At 46.8% G+C, this 24,030-nt stretch overlaps 2 protein-coding genes and 1 long non-coding RNA gene across 6 annotated transcripts in view; 2 read left to right on the plus strand and 1 right to left on the minus strand.

Moving 5' to 3' along the window:
* The window catches only part of TRIM24 (tripartite motif containing 24), a 55,081-nt gene extending 44,086 nt beyond the window's left edge, over window positions 1-10,995 (plus strand). For 2 of the 4 annotated variants that reach the window (XM_053942423.1, XM_053942422.1), the window contains 8 exons: window positions 78-213; window positions 1,029-1,101; window positions 2,386-2,554; window positions 3,101-3,399; window positions 6,354-6,486; window positions 7,490-7,564; window positions 8,499-8,648; window positions 9,683-10,669. In XM_053942423.1, the coding sequence (XP_053798398.1) occupies window positions 78-213; window positions 1,029-1,101; window positions 2,386-2,554; window positions 3,101-3,399; window positions 6,354-6,486; window positions 7,490-7,564; window positions 8,499-8,648; window positions 9,683-9,892 (1,245 nt within the window). In that variant the 3' untranslated portion in view covers window positions 9,893-10,669. Of the gene's footprint in view, window positions 1-77; window positions 214-1,028; window positions 1,102-2,385; window positions 2,555-3,100; window positions 3,400-6,353; window positions 6,487-7,422; window positions 7,565-8,498; window positions 8,649-9,682; window positions 10,670-10,850 lie in introns of those variants that run through there. The other 2 variants (XR_008430890.1, XM_053942424.1) reach the window with 2 other exon arrangements.
* Window positions 10,996-14,948: 3,953 nt separating this feature from the next.
* LOC128788306 (DNA repair protein RAD51 homolog A-like) lies at window positions 14,949-22,220 on the minus strand. Its single transcript, XM_053943246.1, is given in 8 exon segments — window positions 14,949-15,843; window positions 16,693-16,787; window positions 17,444-17,507; window positions 17,509-17,533; window positions 18,079-18,170; window positions 18,172-18,194; window positions 18,579-18,716; window positions 21,713-22,220. Coding segments are annotated over 8 exon segments (708 nt in total). The 5' UTR covers window positions 21,887-22,220; the 3' UTR covers window positions 14,949-15,746.
* Window positions 16,738-17,391, plus strand: LOC128788307 (uncharacterized). The gene is made up of 2 exons (XR_008431022.1): window positions 16,738-16,817; window positions 16,973-17,391. It is a non-coding gene; the product is annotated as an uncharacterized LOC128788307 (long non-coding RNA).
* Window positions 22,221-24,030: the final 1,810 nt, after the last annotated feature.

Consider the following 24,030-nt stretch of genomic DNA (forward strand, 5'->3'; position numbering starts at 1 on the left):
GTTTGGGTTTTGTTGTTTTGGAGGGAATTTTTCCCTTCCCAACACTAACTGCTTCCCTTTGCTTCCCCACCTTTTAGATTGATTGTTCAGGAAACATCACACTGGATAATGCTGTAAGGAAGAATGGCACGGTAGAGCAGAATCAGCCAAAACCCCCTTCAAACAGGACTGTGCAGTCACCAAATTCCTCGGTACCATCACCAGGCCTCTCAGGTAATCGAATGTGGTGCAATTTTCTCTTTAAGTGGTTTAATTGAAAAATCAAATGTGGCAATTGGATAGAAATCCATAGGAAAGTGACACTCTCAGGTGTACACCAGACTAAAACCTAGCAGCTGTGGTAAGAGAAAAGTATTTGAGAAAGTGAGAGAGGGTGTAACAGCATACTGGAAATGGTGCCTTGGGTGGCACCATGGAGTGCAGCACTGACACAGGATGACCAGAGGAGTTACTGGGATAGGTGGCTGAATGTGGTGGATCTGGAGGATCCAGGGGATTCCTGTCACCATGCTGGTGACTCACCATGCTGGTAGCAGCTGTTCCTTGCTCCCATTTTCTGACCTGAGCTGTGGGAATTCCCAGGGAGCACTCATGCCATGTTGGTGTGCTCACGTGGTGGTCCCGTGTTCTTGTGGGATAGCAGAGACAGCGGGCAGTGCATTCACAAGGCTTTCTCGCCTCTCTGGGCCCTAGATCTTTGGTCTCTCTCATATCTGTCCCCCAGACTTCTTCCTGCTCGCCAGCTCCAAGTTTCCTGGCAGTTCTCCTGAGAGATCTGCTTGAATTTAATAAGACAAAATAGCCTGCAGTGACCAGGTGGAGAGGTCAGCCAGGCAAGGTACTCACCCATCAGCCTGCTTGCATGTCATGGGCCCTTTCTTAGTCCTCTTTCTCTCTGTTATCTCATGCCTCTCAAGATATTTCTCACTGCAGGAGAAATTTTTCCCAAAATGTGTGTACTTCTCTGAGTTGTATCTCAGACTTGGCACAGGCCTGTGTTCTGTTCTAATCTGATCCTTCTCTCCTAGGAGGAATCAGTGTGACAAACATACACCCTCCAATTCGTTCACCCAGTGCTTCCAGTGTTGGGAGCAGAGAGAGGTAAGGAAAGAGTGAGGGAGAAGAAAATGTAACTTCCACCTCCACAGAACATGCCTCAGTCTCTTCTCTCTTTAATGCATACAGATGTTGATTTGTCTCACCTTCTCGGTTAACAGGTCAGGCCTGATAGTTGTTAAGCACTCTTTGCATTCTAAAAGCAGTAATTTCATTTGTAATGTATTAATGGAACATCTAAAGATCTATTGACTCTGTAAATGATGGCTAGGTTTGCATTATTAAAAGAATACCATTTATAAATTAGGTTTTAAGTTCAGAAAAATCAGCTAAAGGAAAAAGCTGCATATTGAAAGCCCTTGTGGAACTATAAATTACTTAAGATTTAAGGAACTGATGCTACAAAGAGGGTTATTAAGAATTTTCTGCTGCAATACAGTTAAGTGAGTACTACATATCTACTGAGAGTCTACACAATGTTTTTATCCCTTACTGATGGAATATTAATGAACAAATATATTTACACAGCGTTGTTTAAAGAGTGCAGATCCGTTAATGCGTTGCAATAAATTAGAACATACATCTGACATGAGATTAATTTTTCATGCAGAGAAAAATCAGATGCATTCATCCTACTTGAGTTGGAAATGCAGGTGCTTTTTAACTGGAATATCTTTTGCTCTATTCCATTTACATGGTAAATTCTGTGAAGGACTCTTATGAACAGTTTAAATGGTTGTTTGAAGAGTCTTTACTTGCATTTAAAAATGTGATTTGATATGCTGCTACTTGAATTAATTTTGTTAGATTTAAATTCTTCATTTTTATTTAAAAAGATAAGCAGGTATTTTAAAGTTTGATTGTCCATTCTCATCCTGTTAGGACCAAATACATGAAAAGATACAGATCTAGTTCTAAAAGTAGGGTCCAAATTTTGGTGGAGCTGCAAGGCTCTAAGAAAGTTTTCCAAGGTAATGTAACTATGTGTTTTATCTGCCTTATTCAGTTGTGTAGTTTACAATGTTCAGTGGAGTTGCTTTTTTTTGTGTATGATTTGAAAGAAACTGAGATTATTTGCAAATTTTGCAGTAATGGGTCAAACCATGAGTAATTCTCTAGTTTTGGGGCTGCACCATTAAAATTTTCCCATTTGGTAATGCTTTTTTCAGTATACATCAAAGGAAATGAGCTTGGATGTTGCATTCCATAAAGGCAATACTACTCAGGATTCAAAGAAACTTGAGGTCTTGCAAAGCATCAGTGTACAAAAGGTGTCCAGTTCTGACTCCCAATTTCCCTTTTTTCCTGCCTCTTTCCTGTCATTTACAGTTCTGGCTCCTCCAGCAGGCCACCAGGAGCTGATTCTACACACAAAGTCCCTGTTGTCATGTTGGAGCCGATCAGAATTAAACAGGAGTCAAGTGCATCAGATGAGAACTTTGATTTCCCAATTGTTGTAGTGAAGGAAGAGATGGAGGAGGAATCCCGGCCTCGAAATGTAATATTTACAGCTAGAAAGATCTTCTTTCTCTTTGGAGAGTATTTTGTATTTATGGGGAATAAAATAGTTTACTCGTATTCTGTTGGGAACTGTTTCAGGGGAAAGCTAAAAAGCTAAGTAAAAGGAAGAGGTGAAATTCAAAATCAAACTAGCCCTACTGTCAATTCAATTAAATGGTGTAATCAGACTGCTTTTATCCATTCAAAACCTGGGAAATCCAGGAATAACTTGCAGAGATGAAATTTTGAGGTGCTGCTATGAAGTGTTTCTAGTCATAGTGCAGGAATATCCATTAACATGATACTAGATTTTTGGGCCATCTGAGATTAGTTTTTTTATTGGTGGAACAGTAAATAGCCTTTCATAGCTAATTTCTTGTGTTCATTTGCCTGTGTTATAGAGTGTTAGTAATTTCTGCATGCATGTTGCAAGTTAATTGGCTGCTGGGATGTAAATCTGTTATTCAGGTCAGTTTGCACGTTTTTAGGGTCATGTAAATTCATATAAATATTGTAATCTGACTTCCTTTGTTTCTTACTGCAGTCTATACTTACTTCCTTGCTGCTGGATACCAGTCACAATTCCACTTCAGAGGAAGCTATGCTAAGAACAGATGCACCAGACAGCACAGATGACCAGCCAGGGGCACTGCAGGAGAGCACATTCCCTGGGAAAACAGGATGGATGGGATCCTCCCATGCTGGCGAGGGCAGAAAAGAGGATGACCCCAATGAAGATTGGTGTGCTGTATGTCAAAATGGAGGGAAGCTCCTTTGCTGTGAGAAGTGTCCCAAAGTATTCCATCTTTCTTGTCATGTCCCTACACTGATGAGCTTTCCAAGGTAATTGACTATTTCATATCCATCTAAAATTGCACTAAAAGACATTAGACTTGTATTGTGAAGCCCAGGGTAAGAAGTTTCAGTCTCAGAGGAAGAGCAGTGCCTTCTTTAAAGTCTTGTATCCAGGAGTTTTATTAGTTGGAGAAAATCTGAATTTTCATGAAACTTCAGCTTAACTGTATATTTTTCTACAAAATCTAGTAAAACTCTTCATTTATTTGACAATTAAGCACAATCACATCTAGGGCATCTTATTAAAACTAGGGCACAGAATAGTAATCTGTCATAAAATGTTTTAGGGGTGACTGAAAATAGTTAAATTTCTTAATAATAATGATTAAAAAAAAAAAAAAGAAAAATCAAGACATGTCTACAGGAAAAATCTGAATTAATACAGTATTAAATATACTACTTCAGTGCTAAACATGGCTACACTCCAAGCATGGGATGTGTAGTGACTGACATATTTTATAACAGTCAGTGTTGAAACAAGCATTAGACTTTCTTGATTGGCTGTTACAAAACCATTGCTCAGTTTCTTGACTTTCAAAATTGAGTCTTAAGTAGATTATTGTTATAAGCATTACTGGCGTTTGCTTCTGGAATTAGAGTCTTTAATTAAAATAAAGGGCATTTGTCAATGCCCCAGCTGGAAATGTCATGCAATAAGCTTGTTTGTATTAAAGGATAAAAACATTTGTGATAACATGCTCATTGGTTAATGCTTTTATACATATTAGCTTTTCTGATTAAATATCAGCATAGTTTACTGGTGTAAAACATTTGGATAGCAACTTATATTAGCATGTTGATAGTCTCTGTGCTACTCTGAACAGGCATAATTCTGGAAGTATATCTTTCTTTTAAATGTCACTTGAAATGGCACATAAAAATGTTTCTCTTACTTTTTAAACTTCAATTTCCAGGGTTTTTTAAATTAAAACAATGTTATGTTTCAGCTTTATGCCATAAGGAAAACCAGTAAGGTTACAGTAAGCACTTAAATTAAGAAGTATTCTTTCTGGAAAGGAAACAAAAAGTAATCTTGAAGCAGGTAGATAACTATGTATTACAAGACTTTGTTTCTATTAAAATAAGATGTTCAATTGCAAATCTTTAAAACGCTTCATTTTTACTGGATCATTCAGTGGAAACTGAGGTAATGATGTCTGAGGGCAAGAGAGCCAAAAACCACTTTGGGTGGCAGGTGTTCAGGTCTGTCTGCATTGTGTTCCTGGGCTCCAGAGCACAGTTAGGTGAAGTTTCCTCCTGACTTCCGATATATCATGTTTTTGTTCTCATCTTTGTGGGGTTGACTGCTTTTTTTTCTCCCAACTCTAAGTCTGCCAAACAAACTTTAGTCTCTTAGCATTAGTCCTTCAAACACACAAAATAATTGTTATTATTGTGTCAGGGGTGTCAGTCTGCTGCTTTCATGGTTGCTTTTTTTTCCTGTTTCAGGTGGATAGAGAAATTTCATAGGTTCATAGAGTCACAGGGTGTTTTGGGTTGGAAAGGAACTTTAAAGACCCTCTAATTTGAACCCCCCTGCAATGCTCAGGGACATATTCAACTAGATCAGATTGCTCAGAGCACCATCCAAGGTGGCCTTGAATGTTTCCAGGAACAAGGCATCCACCACCTCTCTGGGCAACCCGTGTTTTTCACAGTCCTCACTGTGAAAAACTTCTTTGTATCCAGTCTGAATCTACCCTCTTTCAGTTTAAAACAATGTTCTCATGTAGATTTATAAGGCTTTTTTTTGCATTTTTTCCCTTCCTTCCAACCTATCACATTCTTCCTGATTATTGGATATTTTAATGCATCATCTTTCCTCCAATTTGTTCCTTGTTTTCTTGTATCACAAGATCTTTAGGACATAGCGTGTATTAATTTTTGTGTATCTGCCACATCATTTCTGTAAGGCTAGTCATAAATCACTCTGTGAAGTTAAGACAGCAGAAAGTAAAACTTCTTGAAGCAAAATGCCCATCATTCACCACTGCATGCTAAAACTGGCAGATGGTGAAAATCTTTGGATCAGTCTGAATAGAAAACAGTAAGATTTTCTTTTTAAATTTGTGAATTCTTCTGCCTTACTACTGAAATGAAATAAAGGGTGCTGCAGAAATAATTTTCCATTTATGAGGACTCTGTTTATCATAACATACCTCTGGGTACATACATGCAGTTGGTCTCATAACTGCTTATTGCTGGATCCTGTCTCTTTTGTGACGATTCAGCCCTCTGGTAATCACCTGCAAGCATGCAGTTTCTCTTTTTTTAGAGAACTATAGTAAAAAATAGACTCTTCCTAGTTTTTTTCAAAACTTCCAAGTTGAAAAATTGTGTTCAACAATCAGTAGACATAGCTTGCAGAACTAATTATCTTATAATCTCATGCTGACCTTTAAATCCCCAGTATTGTTTTATGCAAACTGGTAAAATCATGAATATCTGAACATTTTAGGGAGTGAAGTATTTTCAGTTTTACAAAGAATCCTGTCTATGGTAATCTCTATTGATTAGTAATGTGCTGTAGATCAAGCTTGTAGAGGGCACGTAATTCTCATCATATAATGCTAACACTTTTCCTTCTGTTCAGTCCATATGACTCCTTCAGTCTTTCTGTGGTTATGGTTATGCAGAGCTATTCACAGTGCTATCCTTAAATCCTGTGATCTCAAGTTTAAAAATTCCGTATTGACAAAGGTAGAGACCATTTGTCTGTCTTTCTGCTAGGACACCATTAATGACACCAGTGCCACTAAAAGGAAACAAAGTTGTAGTAAAGCATTTTTGCCAGCAGCCTTTTGTACCACCACCAAGAAAACAACAGAGATGCAGAGAAAACCCACCCCACAGATGAGGGACTTACCCAGAAATATGTGGAAAGCCTTCTGGCAAAGGAGTGCTCCCTCACTGAGGTCAATGTGTCTGTTTGTCTTCTTTAGTGGAGAGTGGATTTGTACATTCTGTCGGGATCTGTCCAAGCCAGAAGTTGAATATGACTGTGATAAACCTGCTCACAGCTCTGAAAAAAGAAAATTGGAAGACACTATGGGTTTAGCACCCATAGACCGCAGGGTAAGGATAAAATTATTATTTAAAATTTGAAGCTGAAGCTTTTTCAAAGCTTTAAAACTTTGAACTGTGTTAAAAACTTTTGTCAGTGTTTACCTGTTTTCAGTTGGCAACTTGTGTAAATACGCTGAAATTAGTATTTCATTTGGGGTCTTAGTCTACATGTAGAACCATTTATGGAAGAGTAGTAGAGAGGAGACTCCTAGGCTAATGATGTATGACACTGATTGTGTGGGCGATTATGATGAGATTTATTTCTGATACAGTATATAAATATGGCCCGTGCAGTGTGTAATTTAAGCAGGACTGAAGGGCTATAACATAGACAGGGTCAGCTGGAAACTGTGCAGGTTTGCAGAAAGCACAAATGCAAAGCAGCAAAGCACCCATGGAGCTGCATTAGGATTTTATCTCCACCTTTTACTCAGCTGTCCAAACCTGAGTGTTCCCGTCCTCAGGCTGGATGTACCCTGCAGGTGTCCCTGCAGGGGTGGGATCCACCTGGAAGCTGCCCTGCAGCCTCAGAAGGTCCATTTGCCATTTGGCCCAGTCTCCAGGAGCATTTTGTACCCTTTTGCAGGCCCATGTGTACCAAAAGCAATCACAACCATCACCACTCCCCCACCCTTGGAATGCATTAATTATGCAAGCATAATTAATTAAGGCAGTTCCTCCTGCAATTCCCACAATTCCCACCTGCTGTTCTTATCTTAGGACAGATCACATTGCCCGTCAATTGTGTGTGTGTGTGGAGGACAGACTTTGTCGTGCTCTACTTGTATTTTGCATTAAATGTCCTGCAAAGATTCTGATAAGGCATCAGCAAGCATAAAATCACAGAAGTATTTTTTAGAATCTCTTTCAAGGCTCAAGATCGAGCTTAATATATTTGTATACACAAAGAAAAAGGGGGAATACTGAGTTCTGTATTTTCTGTAGTTTGTGATTTTAGAATAAGCCGTGTAGGATTCCTGAATTACCCGGATATCTATTTTTCTTGGCACAGAAGTGTGAAAGACTGCTGCTATACCTCTACTGTCATGAAATGAGTCCTGCCTTTCAAGATCCAGTTCCTCCCACAGTATGTACCTCACTTATTTTTATTTTATGTTAGCAGCATATTTGCCATGCTTCTAGTGGCATTCTAAAGTCCATATCATAAGTCAAATTCCACAGACATTCAATGCATTAAACATGTTTGGTTTTATTCAAACTGTCTGAAGGGGGAAATTAAAAGTTGAAGCATTGGGGTGGCAGGGGATTTACAAGTAAAGTTCCACAATAACTGATTTTACTTAATACTTCAAAAATAGTTTAAAAAAAGTTCTAACACTGCTAACTTCATATCCTGAGTTACATCACTGAGAAGGTAAATTGGGATATATTTGGGAGTTTTAAACATTACATGATTTTGAGAATTGAGGTACTCCATAGTACTAATACAAAATTGAATTCCTTATTAACTTGAATTTTGTTTGTTTAAAATGGTAAACAGTACCTGGGTGCAGTAGAAGTCCAAGGCTATAAAGAGCTATCACTGTGATCAGATGAAAAGATGTTCTTGATGACAAGGCAGTGGGCAAGACAAGTCAATGAGGAAAGAGTTAATCAAAAAGTAGTGTGTTCCTGTGCAGCCTTTACTCCATTTGAATGAGTTTACTAATATTTCATATGGTGGTCCCAAGAATGAAACTTAAAAAATAGCTTATTTGACTACACCTGAAAATTACATCCAAGCCAACTCATTTTCTCTATTATATGTAGTTAGTGGAGGTTTTATGTGCTTCTCTTTGATTTTAAAATAGGCATTGGAAAGCATATATTTTAGCCAACAAATTGTCATACATCACTGTTATTCCAGAAACTGTCTGCATCTATGTTAAAAGTGCAATTCTTCAATCTTTGAGTTGTACTTAGAAGATGAGACTAAATCTTGCCTACTTCCTCAAATCTAAAGGTTTATGAAACAATAAATTCTGAACATTATTGCATTTTGGATTTTTCCCCCCACTTAGGTCCCTGATTACTACAAAATAATCAAGAAGCCTATGGACTTGTCAACCATCAAGAAAAGACTTGAAGTGACCAATTCATTCTACACAAAGCCAGAAGATTTTGTGGCTGATTTCAGACTGATTTTCCAAAACTGTGCTGAATTTAATGAGGTTAGAAAAGTAGATACTTTATCAGCTTTGTTAGCTTAGTTGCTTTCAGGATAACTGTAATGAGGGTACAACTTAAAAGAATTTATTGTATTAAACTTACTTTGACGATGAGACTGCAGTGAAAACATAAATCAGATTTGACACTGCTGTGGTCTGAGATAACTCTGCAGTAGACATCTTTCCATAGAAGGGAGGAGAATGGTAACAAACATAGCTGAATGGCCCAACAGCAGCTAAAGAAATGGACAATTTTTTGTCATACAGGTTAATGGTGGGCATTATGATCTAAAAATTGGTTTTGTCCTGCTTGTGTCAGATCTTAAATTCAGTGGGGTTTTCATTCTGGGAGCTCTGTACTCACCCTTATGATTTCAATAATTTGTTATTATCCCCTAGTGCACATAAGGGAACATGTGGTGAAATAGGGATGCAGGTTCTGAATGTACCACAAAATGAGAATTACAGTGAGAATAAAGGCTTCTCCAAGTGGCCTCCATGGGGTTCTCATCCAGTCACCCTTGAGTGCTAGGACTTACTCCTACACTGGTGATAACAGCTGTGGTGGCTGTGGATGACTTTAGGACTGCTCAGTCTTCCATGTTACAGTCATTGTCTACCAGGTAATATTTTCAGTGTTACTAAAAAGATCTGTAAGCTGGAGAAGTTTCTAACACCCTGGGGGCATATCTGTGTGCTTCACAGCACAACACAACTCTGGCCCCTGCTCCCACCCCAGTCAGGATTTAGGAGTCCTTAGAACCTTTGTACAGCTTTGAGTACCCAGGCAGCATGGCTTTTATGGTCAACTGTCAGAGGAAGAAAAAAAAAAAAAAAAAAAAAAAAAAAAAATCATTGGTGGTTGTTAATCTGCCCTCACTATGTATTTTTGTGCTCTTTGGGGCCCTGTGCTCCATAGCCATTCTTGCTGATGAATGATTTTTTTTTTTTTTTGGTAGCCTGTACCTAAAAGACCTAATGTGATCTAAGTACAAAGCTATTTCACGATGCACTGATGTTGTTAATTCACTCAACAGCCTGACTCAGAAGTGGCTGATGCTGGCATGAAACTTGAAGCCTACTTTGAAGATCTTCTAAGGAACCTTTATCCAGAGAGAAAGTTCCCTGTACAGCCAAACAGCCAGAGTGAAAAAGATAATCCAGAACTTACTGATGATTCGGATGATGACTTTGTACAGCCCCGGAAAAAACGCCTCAAAGGAGAAGACCGTCAGTTGCTTAAATGAACCACATGAGTTACTACAGAAAGTTTTTTAAAAACTGAGAATATTTATCACTGGTATCACTGTTTTGACTTGTAGGTTTGTGAATATTTACTAGACTTTCTACCCCCTGTCTGAAACACAAATCTAACAGATATCAAGGCATGCGAAGAGCTGCTCTGAAGTTCAAACCTTTCATCTCTTTTCTGGAGCAGCTCAGAAATTGCCATTTGTGTGGGGTGACAGCTGTTTAACTTGGCTTTGAAGAAGTTTGTATAGAATTGAACTTGAAAACACGACATGAGTTCAACATGTGGCTTTCTGAGTTTCAAGAAAATGTAATCTCACCAGACTTTTAATTTTACCAAAGCCACGTGGCTGGCCATAATTTGATCGCTCCGTACTGTATTTAATACAAGCCATGAAAAAAAAGATGGTGTAATGTTATTGTTCTGCAGTACCAGTTGGTATAATGAAAGTGTAGTTGCCCCCAAAGAAGTTACTGAAAAATTTTAAATGTAAGGGAGAGGGTATTAAAAATGACTTAAAAAAAAAAAAAAAAACAAAGAAGAGGAATTTGTGGGAGAGTTTCTAATGAAGGAAGGACAGAATATTTTGGTTTGCATCATTTTTCTCACCACCAGCAAGAAACAATGGTATTTCTGTACTATTTTGTTTAACAGGTGTCTCAAGTGTGATGTACTTCTGTTTAATGAAGTTGGTGGGAAAGTCTTAAGTGGAAAAATGTTTGTTTGCAAAACCAGTAATTTTTGTGAATTTTTAAAGAGGGGAGAAAAAGTATCCTTTCTGTCTGTAATCTCTTGTTCTTTTCCCACATTTCTAAATATGTAAGAAAGCAAACAGTATTCACTTGGGAGTACATGAGTTTGAAGAGAAAGATACTGCTCTTCAGCTCTCTATCTATCCCTGATCACCAGAAAATAAGGATGAATTACCTTATTTTATTCCATCTACTTTCCAGGAACTCTGACAACAACCTTGGGATTGCTTCTGCCCTTGGAGCATACCTCCAGTGGGACCCACCTGTGAAAGGTTTCCATCAGTTCTGTGGTTCCAGCTGGCTCCCTGAAAAACTCCAAACTTAATGCAGACAAAACTTCATCTGACTCCAACCTTTTATTTAAAGGCAACTCTGAGGGCATTGCTTGGGGTTTCATTTCTGTGGGGGAAGATTCCCTTGACTTTAATGCTTTAACTGAGGGATGATGTCCCCAGGCTGGAAGGGAAGGGGTTTGGGGGGCTGGGACACCCTGGGGATGTGCAGGAGCTCCGGGAGGTCGGCACCAGGAATTGCTGCCTGAGCCCCTCCGCAAACGCACCGTGCCGACATTCCCAGGCAACGCCAGCTGTTCCAGCTGTTCCTCGGGTAATTCTGGGCTGTGGGCTGGGTCTGTCTGGGCTGAAGCATCTCCAGGTGCCTGTTCAGAGCAGCCCCTGGCTGAGAAGCCGTGGGCAGCCCTTTATCCACGTCCATCCCAGCACTGCCCGGGCATCCCAGTGCCCATCCCCGGGATGCGTGGGTGGCACGCTGCCTGCCACAGGCAGGACACTGAGGCACAGCTGCTCCCCTGCAAATACTGAGGATAGGAGGTGCTGGTTCCCTTCCTGGGGCTCCCGGCCTCCTCCTGCCCCACATTCCCAGCCAGCTGGGACACACTGAGGAAACACCAAGGAACATTCCTGGCAGTGAGTGGGAGTCACCAAGGGCTCCATGCAGCTCTGGGCCAGAAAAGTGGTCCCAGCCTCAGCACCTGCAGTGATTTGGGGCTGTGAACACTCACCTCCAGGAAACGCCCCTCTGCAGGTGGGACCAGCCCTGACACTCTCCAGAAGAGCTCTGGCTGTGGACCAAGTGAACCCTCAGGACTTGTCTTGCTCATTTCTCCTTGGAAAGGGACATGGAATGAGCACCTTTACAGCTGTTGAGTAAATCCTGGAAAGGGCAGGAAACCAAGGTTATTGAAAGAGTCTTGTGCTGTCCTGTGAGACACCAGCCAGTTCTGCTCTAGAGCCATTCTAAGGGCTGGTGTGCAAAGCAGCACTAGCAGGAAAAAAAGGAGCTACATTTGCATAGGCATTCCCTTGCTGGCAGCAGCCATCCCCATCCCGGGCAGGACCTTCCTCATGAGTCTGAGACTGGCTCAGGTACTTGGAGCAGGGTGCTGACAAGGCCAAGATTCTGAATCCAATCCCTACATGGGCCAATCACTTATCACCATTTGACTTGATCCTCGTCACTCTTTCCAACTGAGAATCTCCTGTGCTCCAGAAATAAAGAGCAAACAGCTTTCACTGGCTTTTTAACCCCCCAGTTTTTCCACTGGGGAGTGCGAGACACAGGGAAAGTGGGGGAGAGGAGGGAGAGCATCAAGTCTCACCCAGCAGGTGTCGGATGAGCGGCTGGAGCAGGACCGAGCCCCGGCGGGGCCCCGGGTCCCGCACCGGGCGCAGTCCGGACTCGGCCCCAGCGCCTGCCCCGGAGCGGCTCCTCCCGCCCGCGGCGATCCAGCTCCGTTCGTTCGGCGGGGGCGCGGCGGGCGGGAGCCCACGGGGGTTCGGGCACGGGAGAGGAGTAGGAGGGTGCTGCTCTGCCCAGGGGGGTGCGGTGCCCTCGGGGCTCCGGGGCGGGGGGGGGGGGGGCGGGGCTCCGCATCCCTGGGGCGCTGCGGGGCCGGGACCGCACCGGAGCGCGCTGCTGCCGCCGGGGGGCGCCCAGGGAGCGGCTGCGTCGGGAGGGTCCCGGGGCCGGTACGGGCGGTGCCTGCGCCTCAGCCGCTCCAGCCGCGATCCAGCGCCTGCTCCGGGGAACCGCCGCCCTCCTCCTGGGCCCGGCACCGGCACGGCCCCAGCTCCCCACGGCCACAAAGCGAACGTACCCGGAGCCGCGGCGGGACCCCAGCCCCGCGCCAGCCGAAGCAGGAGCAAAGTGGCAGCACCGGGCTCGGTCCCAGCGCCCGTCCCAGAGCGGCTCCTCCCGCCCGCCGCGATCCCGGTCCTCACCCCAGCCCAAACCCGGCACCCAGCCCGCCAAGCGGTTCCTCCCGGGATCCCCAGCAGACATCGGCAGGACCCGCACCCAGATTCCGGTGCTGGCCCCACACTCAGCGCCTCGAGATCCGTGCAGCGCTCCGAGCGCCGGCCCCGCCGCACCCCGAAACGAGCATGCACAGCACCAAGCGGAGCGGGCGCGGATCCACCGGAATTTATGGGCGGGGCCGGGCCGGCACAGGTGCGCGGGGCCCCAGAGCGCCTGCGCGGGGCGGGGCCGAGGGGATTTAAACCGCGGCGAGGAGCTTGCGGAGCCACTTACGCTTCGGCGCTCGCTGCGGCTGGGCTGGGCTCTGTATCTCTTTTCCTCTATATTTCTTCTATGTTACTTTTCTTCTCCACTTCTTTTTCTCGATACCTCTCCTTTCTCCCCTCCCTTCTTCCCCTCCCCCTCCCCCCCCAGCCGGGTGTCCCCTATCCCCCTACACACCCCAACCCTACCGCACCCCTCCATCCTCTCCTTCCTCCCTTCCTTCTCCCCCGCCCCGGTTCCTCCTGCCCTCTCTCCCTGTTCCACTTCCCCCCACTCCCAGTCCCCCCCGCCAATTGCCTTCAGTCCTCTCCCTCCTTCCTCCACTTTTCCTTCCTCCCTCACCCCGGCTCCTCTTGTCCCTTCTCCATGATACCTCAGGAGGGGTTCCTGGGTGGGCCCCCTCCTGAGGAGGGCGCCTCCCCGACCCCCCCAGTGTGATGTGTGGCAGCCGGAGTGCCGGCGCTGTGCGTGAACAGCAGTGCGGACCCGCCGAGCGGGTCCGGCCCTGTGTGGGGACTTCAACGAGGGCAGGGGGCGCCGGGCTCCGGCCCTCTGGGCTTTATTCTCCGACACCCGCGGCTGCGGGAAAGAGGGAGAGGGAAGGACGGGGAGAGAGGCGAGATGGGGGAGGTGAAGAGGAGAAGGGGGTCAGGGTGAGGAGGAGAAGGGAAAGGATAGGTGGGGGAAGAGAGAGGGTGGAAAGAGGAGGAGGAAAGGGGAATAGAAGGGGATAGCGGGGTAGGGACAGGAGAGGAAGGAGTGGGGGGCGTCGGGTTTGGGAGTAGGGAGAAGGAGGGAAGAGGAAGAAAGGGAATACGGGGAGAAGGAAGGAGGGGTAGAGAGAGGGACAGGAGGAGAGGCCGAAGCCCCCGAGCCTCACCTGCGGAGCCCACACAGGAGCTCCCACCCGCACCGTGCTCTGAGTGAGCAAATGGTGGCCGATTTTTCATCCAGCCTAGGCAGATAATTCTCATGGAGAAACCCCAAAAATAAAGGATATAGGGTCGGGGGATTGGGGGAGGGGGTCGTGGCACGAGCAGTGTTCTACTTTAAATTAAAAACCCATTGGGAAAAATAAATCTGTAGAACAGCTCATTTCCAATCCTGGACTGGCTTCTGTGTGATTGCCTGTGATTCCAGCTGCTCCCATGGGATTTTAAGCCTGTGGGTCTCTAATGACGTGTCAGGTACTGAGCACGACAGAAAATAATGGGAAAACTCTCGGGATCAGGCATTGTCCCAAAGAGCTGGCAGTGCCCAGCATTCCTGAATGGATTTTGGGGATCCCAGCAGACATCTTCCATAGCATCCCCATGGAGCTGATACTGTCCAGCATGCCTGCCCAGGGTTTGGGGGTTCCAGCACAGCTCCCCCCCACTGCTTCCTCAAGTCCCCTTTAACCAGGATAATTTTTTGGGGTGGGGGCACCCAAACCCAGCAGAATTGGCTTTAACCAGTTTTGGGGATCTCCCCTCTCCCCTCATTGAATTCCTGCTGCCAAATCCCAGCCTCAGGCTCAGCTCCCCATCCTCTCAGTCCCTCTGAGGAACTGGACTTGGATTTCCCAATCCAGCAGGGCAGCAACGCTGTTTCTCCTCACTGTGGATCTTGATTGCAGGAACTGCTTAAGAAATAATTCAAAGAAATTCAGAGAATGAAGAGACACAAAGGAAGAGCTGCCAGCTCCAACCAAGGGCTGCTCAAATCTCTTCTCACTGATTTGCTTTAATTAAGCAATGCAAATGAACCAGTCCAAACCACATTGATACGGTTTTATTATTTTTAATCAAATTATAAATACTGCAGAATATAAAAGAACACTTTTAACCCCAAAACTCTTCTAGGAGATACACAGGGCAGGGCTGCACTGCACCCCCAAAGTGAGGATTGGGAGAACTGGGAGAAAAGAAAATCCAGACTGAGATTCCTGGGAGATTGGTGCAGCTTCTGCCAGCCAGAACAACCCTTGGTCTGGACACACCTGCGGGATGTCATCAATATCCTCCTGGGCCTTTTTATTAAAAGCAGATTTCCACAGAGAATTAATTAAATACAGAAAATTAAATGGAAACTGAAAGGAGCAGCTCCCCAGCCCATCAGGCTGCAGCATCCAAAAGAAAATGAACAGAAAGATTATGGAGTACGGATTGGGACCATCCCAAATCCCAAATTCCCCATGTGGAATACCACTCTGCTTTGCTCTATAGATCACCACCTCTCTTGGTGGACAAACCCTTCAGCTTTGCTTCCAATTCACCGAGCTCCCAGCTGTGGCCACCGAGATTGTCTGCACCGTGTCCAGGGCGGGATCCAGGGAGACTGGCAGGGAAATGCTGTGGGAACGCTGCCCAGGAAGCTCCCGGCCCTGCCCTGTGCCTGCAGCCCAGAGGGAGATCTCTTCCCACAGCTCCGGCTGCGCTCGGCGCGTCCCGGCGGTTCCCACGCTGAGCCGCACGGGTCCCTCTGCCCGCTGCCTTGGGAGCGTTCCTGCGGTGCCAGCAGGAAAGGAGCCTCTCCAGGACACGGACTGGAGATCCAGGGGGAGAAAAGGAGTTTTCAGTCTCCAGCCTGACCCAGCAGCTGGGCCTGGCGGTCGCTGGTAAAGCCCCGGCAGAGGCCACCTTGTCCAGGGCATTGATGCCAGAGGCCTTTCCTGCAAAACCAGGAAAAAAGGGATGAACCTTGGAGCTCCTGGAGTTAGCCAGGAACTTTGCCTAAAGACTGGAAGGAAATACTCACATCCCCAGCAGAGATAAAAGCAGAGGGGAAAAATGCAACCCGAGGTGATGAAAAGAGAAGGGAATGATTGGAACCATTTGAAATGGGTAAGAGGAAATGGCCTGACATGATCCCAGGGGACGTTTAGGCTGGATATTGGGAAGTCTCACAGTGGAAAGGCTGTCCAGCCCTGACACAGCTGCTCAGGGCACTGGTGGAGGCCCCATCCCTGGAGGGATTTAAAGCTGTGTGGATGTGGCACTTGGGGACATGGGACAGTGGTGGCCTCAGCAGTCCTGGGGAACGGTTGGGCACTGTGATCTCAGAGGGCTCCTCCAACCTGAAGGATTCCATGATTCCAAGGACACCCTGAACCTGCCAGCACAGACACACCTGTGCCTGCTGCAAGCATCATTTCCCTTCCTCTCCCTCGCTTGGCTGCCAAACATTCCCTGGTGACAGGGAACACAGGAGCAGTCCTTGCTGTGGGAGAGGCCAGCAGGATTCGATCCAATTCTCTTCAGAAAGAGCTGACAGGATCCAGCCAGTCCTGTCCCCAGTTGCTTGGGAAGCTCCCAGTCCCTTCCAGCCAGCAAGAGAGGGAAATCACCTCGTGCCGAGGGACAATGACACGAGAGCTGTAGGGAGAGAGCGGCAGAGACGGGAGAGGAACAACACCAGAGCTTTCCAAAGGGAACACCTGCCAGATCAACCTCCAGGACCTGTGGAAAACATTTTCCAGCTGAACTGTGAGTTCATCTACTCCCATCTTCCACTCACTGACCTTTCAGCCATGGCCAGGAGCTGCTCTGGATGGAAGGTCCCCTCTGTGTCCATGGATGTGGCTTTTCCCTCACTGCCCCCACAGTCTATGGGGAGCTAAAGGAGAAGAAAAGGATTGAACAGGGAGTAAGTATCCATAAATACAGCAGATATGGCCACATGCCCTCACTGAGGTCATATAACAAATAATATCCCAGGCTATTGTGATGAAAGTCCCTTTTAGCTGGGAAAAGCAAGAGGAAACATTCCTGGTCCCCATCTCTGACTCCTTCCCTTTGCAGTACCAGTCACCCTGGAGTGCCAGGACAACAGGGAATGGCTTCCCACTGACACAGGGCAGGGATAGATGGCATCTTGGGAAGAAATTCTTCCCTGGGAGGGTGCTGAGGCCCTGGCACAGGGTGCCCACAGAAGCTGTGGCTGCCCTTGGATCCCTGGCAGTGTCCAAGGCCAGGCTGGATGGGGCTTGGAGCAACTGGGGCTAGTGGAAGGTGTCCCTGCTCATGGAACTCAATGGGCCTTAAGGTCCCTTCCCACACAAACCATTCCAGGATTCTACACAAGAGGACTGGTGCTCAGCTTTGAGCTGGGCAACTAAATGATCAAACTAAGTCCAAGCCTCTAATATTTTAGGGAATGGCAACCTCTAGACAGTAATAAACACTTAGAAAGTCAAGGGAGGTGCCCAAATTAGCAAATAGCCCAAGGCTGTGGTGTCTGAATATTGGATTGCAATGAGGTGAACCACCCACCTGACCAGTGACTGCCAGGCTGGGACACTGCTGTGTCTTCCCACTATGGAATTCCCCAAATAACTGTTATGGATCCTGTTTCTATTTCTCCTAAAGGGAAAATTATAACAATAATTATTAATAAAAATTAAAAGGCCACATGTTATAAACAGGTATCCATGTAGCTATCCCACATACAAAATATTATGTGTATAGTGACTCAGTTAAACACTGAAAGTTTCAAAACTAAGAGGGAAAACTGCTTTTCATGCTGAGATTTGTTCATGCTGTGTGTAAGAAGTCCAAGTTGTTTCTGAAGATGCTGAAGAGCTGAAATTACTTGTTTTCATTTTTGGAGATTACTAGAGGAATGGGGAGATGGTGATGCCTGGTTTTGTTTTCCCTAAACACATCACAGACTTAAATAAACCAGAAACATCCAAAAATGGACAGCTCTGAGTCTTGCATCATGACTAAAAGGGTTTAAAAGTATTTCTGCAGCTTTTAAAATAAAAGCAATTATTCAGAAGCAGTTCTAGAGGTTTTTCATCCAAACAAGACTTGTCCTACATGGTTCCATGCAAAGATTGAACTCATGGGAAAACCCCACCCACTAACTGAGCTTAAGCAGGAAAGAGAAATAATAAAATGCTGACCTTGAAACAACTTTTCCAGCTCTTTGGAGCCAGTGGTGATATGGATGATTTCTGACCACTGCAGGTGGAATTCTGTGCTGTAGTGAAATCCTGGGAGCCAGTTTGGCTGCCTCAGCCTGAGGGAAAACCCAAGTGAGCAGTGCCAGGAGAGATCATGCCATTCATTAACCCCCAGTAATTAATATTTCCTGCCTTGTGGAGAGGTGCCTGTATCATTCCATGCACATTTCACAGACCTTGCACGAGTTGGTATCTCTGCATAGAACTGAAATTCTGCTCCAAGAAAAGCTCCAACATCCCTTTTGTGTGTTTTATGGAAATATCCTCCCCTTCAGCTCAATCCTGTGCTGGTGCATTTTACATTTTCCCATCACAAGTCATGTGACACCTCCAATCACCTTTACTACCCTTTGGAGACCTTCCAAATTTCCCACAATGCTTTCAGCCAGCAGAAATAAACCTGCGGAATATCTTGGATTAAAGTTCCAGAACATCCTTACAGGGATTTTGTGAGCTTTGGTTTCACTGATGCCTTTAATGTTCAGCAGCTCCTTCTCTGGTGCAAAAGCCACAACCTCCACTGTGTGAAATCCAGCTTCTTCCAGATTCTTCCCATCACTGGAATTTGTGCCACAAAGCTGGCAGGGAGGGGGAAAAAAGGACACCTGTTAATATTTTTGGATTGTTTTGGGTTTTTTCCCAGAACACAAGTAAGAATTTAGCGAAGTTTGCATATTCACCTTGTTTTAAAGGAAAAGACTTTAGGCTGGCTATTATGAGGGAATTCTTCCCTGGGAGGACGCTGAGGCCCTGGCACAGGGTGCCCAGAGAAGCTGTGGCTGCCCCTGGATCCCTGGCAGTGCCCAAGGCCAGGCTGGACGGGGCTTGGAGCAAGCTGGGAAAGGGGAAGGTGTCCCTGCCCATGGCAGGAGTGGAGCAGGACGAGCTTTTAAGGTCCCTTCCACCCCAAACCATTCCGGCATCGCACGGCTCCAGCTCTGCCAGAGCCAGCAGCACATCCCGGGTCCTCCCGCCCGCGGTCTGGAGCTCCCCGCGTTCCCCGCCCGGGGTCCCCTCATGGTGCCCAATTCCAGCCCCTTGTTCCGTGCCCCTTACGGCCCCGCTCCTGCCGCGCTCGGCAGTGCGCACGGTGGGAGCGGGAAGCGGCGCCGGGAATGCGATGGGAACGGGCTGCGGGGCCCCGGCCCTCGGGCTGCGCGGAGCTTGCTTCTAAGGGCCTCTGCTCTTCCTTCCTTTTTGCCCTTTTCCTTTTGTCCTCCCCCCTTTTTCTTTCCGTTTTCTCTGTACAGAAAATTACTCTATGAAAAGCCGGTGTCCGTAAAAGAGACAGAGAGAAGTCCTGCCACTTTATTTATTAAAAACCCTTCAAAAGCTAGATTGTTTTTCCATGGCTTTCTGTTCTAATCTAAAAGATTTATAACAATTTACTACAAAAGAGTTCAAACCCATAGCAAAATACCTAGAATCCAATTATATCAGCAAAATAACTTATTTTTCTCATGCACCCCATCAGAGGTCCTGGTGGCACCATCAAGTGGTATGGATGCAGTGTGGAGCAGGGAAAGAATTAGGATCATTTCTCCAATTCCAGTGCTCTTGGTGAGGTTGGGAAAAATAAAGAGAATTTAGTTTACATGAGAAGATTGGAGTCTGTTTTAGTGACTGGCAGACAACACATATAGGGAAACATTTCCATCTGCCTCAGCACAGGCAAACCATAAATAGCAGGATGGAATCTTGGAACAGAAATTATCAGGTGCTTTTTCCCAAGGTGGCATCTCCCCAGACAGCAGCCAGTGTAAGCACAGCTCACAGGAGAGGAGAGAAAGATCTTTCTTCTCCTGGGATAGATGTTTTCACTGTTTCCCTGCCTTTCACATCCTCAACAGCAAATTTGCCTTATGGGTAACATGTAAGAAAAGAAAAATTCCAAGTGAATTGTTAACTTGCCAGGATGACAGCCTTGGGACAGACATTTTCCCTGCTGTGCTCCTGCTCTTTTCAGTGTAGCCTGAACAAGTTTTCCAGCCAGGAGACCCCAAATGAGCACAAAGAGCCACCCCTCAGTACTAGAGATATTTACACCTCAGCTCTTGGCTGCAGACATGTGTCCTGAAAGCCCCAGCAGGAGCACAACCTTCAGCACAGGTCCCTTTGCACAGTCCAGGTGCACACAAAGCACACACTCAAACCCCTCCCTCCAGACTCAGTTACCTTCTGGATGCCACAAAGAAGGAATTCCAGCCTAACTGGGATTTCCTACCCCTCCCGGCCTTCTGGGCACTGCTGGACAAGGGCAGCACTCCCTCCCTGGCCTACTGGATTCAGTTTGACTGCTCCAAGCTCTCCCCCACTGTGGAATTACAGCTGAAATATTACACATACCGCAAACCCTTTTTGAATTAAAAAGATAACACTTCACTCGGCTGGAGAAGGGAAAAAAAAAGTGAGATCTGCTAAATTTCCCTAAGTCAGGCAACACAATTCAAGACAAACAAAAAAAAAACCTTTTCAGTTTGGGTCAAAAAGAACCTTTCATTCCACCTTTTCATAATTTCAACAATCTACCATATTCATTTTGTCTCTCTTCAAACAAAAAACAATTCAGCTTTGAGAACCATATATTCTGGTGTCCCAAACTACCATATAAACTACATTTTTCATCCCCTGTGCCCCAAATACATCTCAGAATAGAAACATCCAAACTCACTTTTCCTGGGAACCTGCAGAATTCTGTGTCAGCAGCTCAGTGTTACCTGATGAAAACCCCACAGATTTTCAGTGGGTTCACCTGCTTGGATTTTCAATTCCCTGCCCTGGCATCTGGGACAGTTGTTCCCACTGGGCGGGACAGGGATCACACCTCATGTCTCCCTGAGCTGCCATGGGAGCTTTTGGGTGCTGCTGTGTCAGCTCGAGGGCCTAAAGCAGCATTTCCTTCCTTCCAGCCTTCCAGAGCTGCCTCACAGCCCCCGGGAATGCCCCTGACCAAACCCCACAGCTCTGGCTTGCTGGCTTGTTCCCAGCCCTAAGGGATTTCACTGAAACAAGGGCTGAAAGTCTTCCTTGGAAGGAGGAAGAACATTTAAGTGTGTCTAAGCAATCCCTCAGCTCAATCCCTTTCTCTCCCTTCCTTTTGCTCATCTCCTGCCTCACACGCAGCGCTCGCCTGGCCGGTTCCTTCATGTCGTTCCACAGAATTCCCAGTGAACAGGAGATCCACGTCCCTCCCTCGCCCTGCGCGTGCCCTGGGCGTCACAGAGCAGGAGAGAGCACACCTGGAATGCTCAAAAACTGCTCAGCTTTGCTGCTTCAAGGACTTTCACACCCAGGGAACTGAGCGGTCCCAGATATAAACACCGCATTTGATACAAATCTGATAAAAGATTTGATTTGGCTGCCAGTTCTATGGCTCGTTCCACACACACACAAACACACGAGGCTGCTGCCAGCTGTCATTTCAGCAGCTCCCGGGGACATGAACACCCGCTACACCTCCCACCTCCTCAACCCGAGGCCAGCCAGCACTCCCAGGGAGCTGCTGGCAGCGGGAATTCTCCCTGCTGGCCCTGCCTGGCAAACCCTGCCTCCAGCTCCGGCCACCGCCTCTCACCTCCTGCGAAAGAGCAGCTGCATCTTGCTGGTGCTCCCGGCGCCGCTGGCCCCAGAGCCCGTGTCCCCACACCGGGAAACGCCGCAGCAAATCGCGCCGAAAGCGCTGGGTTGGCGTGGGGACCGAGTTCAGGCAGCCGAATAGGGGAAGGGGGCGGTGCTTCCGGGACGCCATTTTTACTAGTCAAGGCGCATGCGCAGGATGCCGCCATCTTTGGAAGGTCAACAAGTCGTGTGACTGCGCCATTTTTTGTGCGGCATCACGTGACTTCCGCCCTTCCCCACCACTTTTGGTGCTGGCGGAAGCCATTTCCGGCCAAGCCGCCATCTTTGGTGTGGTACAATTAAGGCCCCCCGCTCCTCACAGAGGTGTCTGTCGTTTCAGCTGCCCCCCCACCGCCGACTCCCACGGCGACCCAGCTCTTTTCAGCACGATTTTTCGCGGTGTTTCCCGGTGTGGGGACACGGGCTGTGGGGTCAGCGACGCCGGCGGCTGACGGGAGCTGCGGGAACGGCAGCAGGCAGAGACATGGACGCCTCTGTCCCAGTCCCGCCACATCCGCCATTTTGAGTGTGGCTCAACCCTGACCGGCCATCTGTCCTGTCACGTAGTTTTGCCATTTCTGCCATCTTGGGAGTGGCGAACTCCGGCGTCTTTTCGCGCCGCCATGTTGAGAGTGGCACACGGGCAGCTCTGTCCGCGCTGTGCCCGCCCGGTGTCCCCGGCCCGTGTCGCTGTGCGGCCGCGCCTCTGCCGCCCGGCACAACCGGTGCCACGCCTGGCATTCTCAGTCACCGCCCTGCACTCCTTCTATCGCCACGCCCCGCTCATGGCACTCCTAACTCTCCTTCACCCCTCCACTCTGATTTCCAGACATCGCCTCGCTCGGTCCTGGCTCTTGCGCTTCCCATGCTCGGCAGCCACGGAGGCCGCCGGTGTCCCGTGTCACCCAGCAGGGGCCAGCAGGGAGGTTCAGGGCACTGTGTCGGGGGCGGCAGTGCTGGTCTCTGCCGCCAGGCGGCAGCACCACCGCACAGCTCAACCGGGGCTGCGGGGTGGAGAGAGAACGGAGAGAAAAGCTGGCATAGAGCCCTTTTATTTCCTTCACCCCATCATCTTTTCTTATGTTTTCAGGCACTTTATTGTTTCGTTGTTTCATTCGTATATAATAACGTTATGTCATTGCATTCAAACCCTACAGATCTCTACTCAAGAGTTTCTTACATTCCTGTATATAATATATTACATACGGTTTGTTTTGAAATGTATTTTTATATAAATTGGTATTACCTGTCAATATATGTAAAAATGAAAAACTTGACAGGTTTTAGTATTCTACACACATCCGCTCCCTGTGAATTTTCTGGCAGTTTTGGGTCCCTTGGGGCGAGGGCACCCAGCAGATTCCCCACTCACCTGCTCCTTCACAGCATCATGGCTCTCCCAGGGACATTGGGGTGCCCCAAATGACATCAGAGCCCCTGAACAAAAACAACAGCCCTTTTCCCTGTGAAACAAAACTCACCACCCCAGGTTCCTGATGTCAGCTTGCAGGGTGCGCTTGGGACTGTTTGGGACTGTCAGGGCAGCACAAGTTTGAGGCGGTGGCAGGTTGGGTCTGCGACACATCCTTTGCCATTCAGACTTTTTGGAGGCAGCCGCCCAGATCCCAGCTCCTCCCCAGCCTTTCTTCCTCACCCCTTAAGAAGGGTGATTCAAAACGAGTCCAACTGCCCTGGACAGCAGCATGTTGCTTTAACAATTTACATGTGTACATCCCCCCAAAAGGGCTCTGCTGGAATAATAAAGGGGGTCAGCCCTCAGAAGGGTTGAAGTTCCTCCCCAGCTCCAGTGTCACAGGCTGGTGGCCACCCCACCTGAGCAGGCAGGGAAAGCTTGGACTGCCTTGGTTCCAATCAAGCCAAACTCAGTCCCTGTGCTCTGAAGGTCCAGAGAAGCTTCCCCAGAATGGACAACAGGTTGATCTCCACTCAAGAATTAATGCATCACCTTCTCCTGGCTGTGTTCCTTGCCTATCTTACGTATTTTCATTGGTCATGAACAAATGTATTTCATAACTATTACTGACCAACCATTTTTGCTTTGAAAAACAACCAAGGAAATACCATGGACGGGAGACAATTCCATTTGAAGAGTCTCTGAATTTCTGATATTTGAAAGGAAAACTAATAGGATAAATGCAGGAGTATACAGCCATTACCAATGGAATCAGTAAGTTTCCCAATATTGCTTTTGGTGTTTCAGGGAAAAAAAAATCCATTCAGCCCAAGATTTCTCATCCTTACCTTCTCTCCCTA

This window comes from Vidua chalybeata, chromosome 5, assembly GCF_026979565.1.
Source record: "Vidua chalybeata isolate OUT-0048 chromosome 5, bVidCha1 merged haplotype, whole genome shotgun sequence".
Lineage (NCBI taxonomy): Eukaryota > Metazoa > Chordata > Aves > Passeriformes > Viduidae > Vidua > Vidua chalybeata.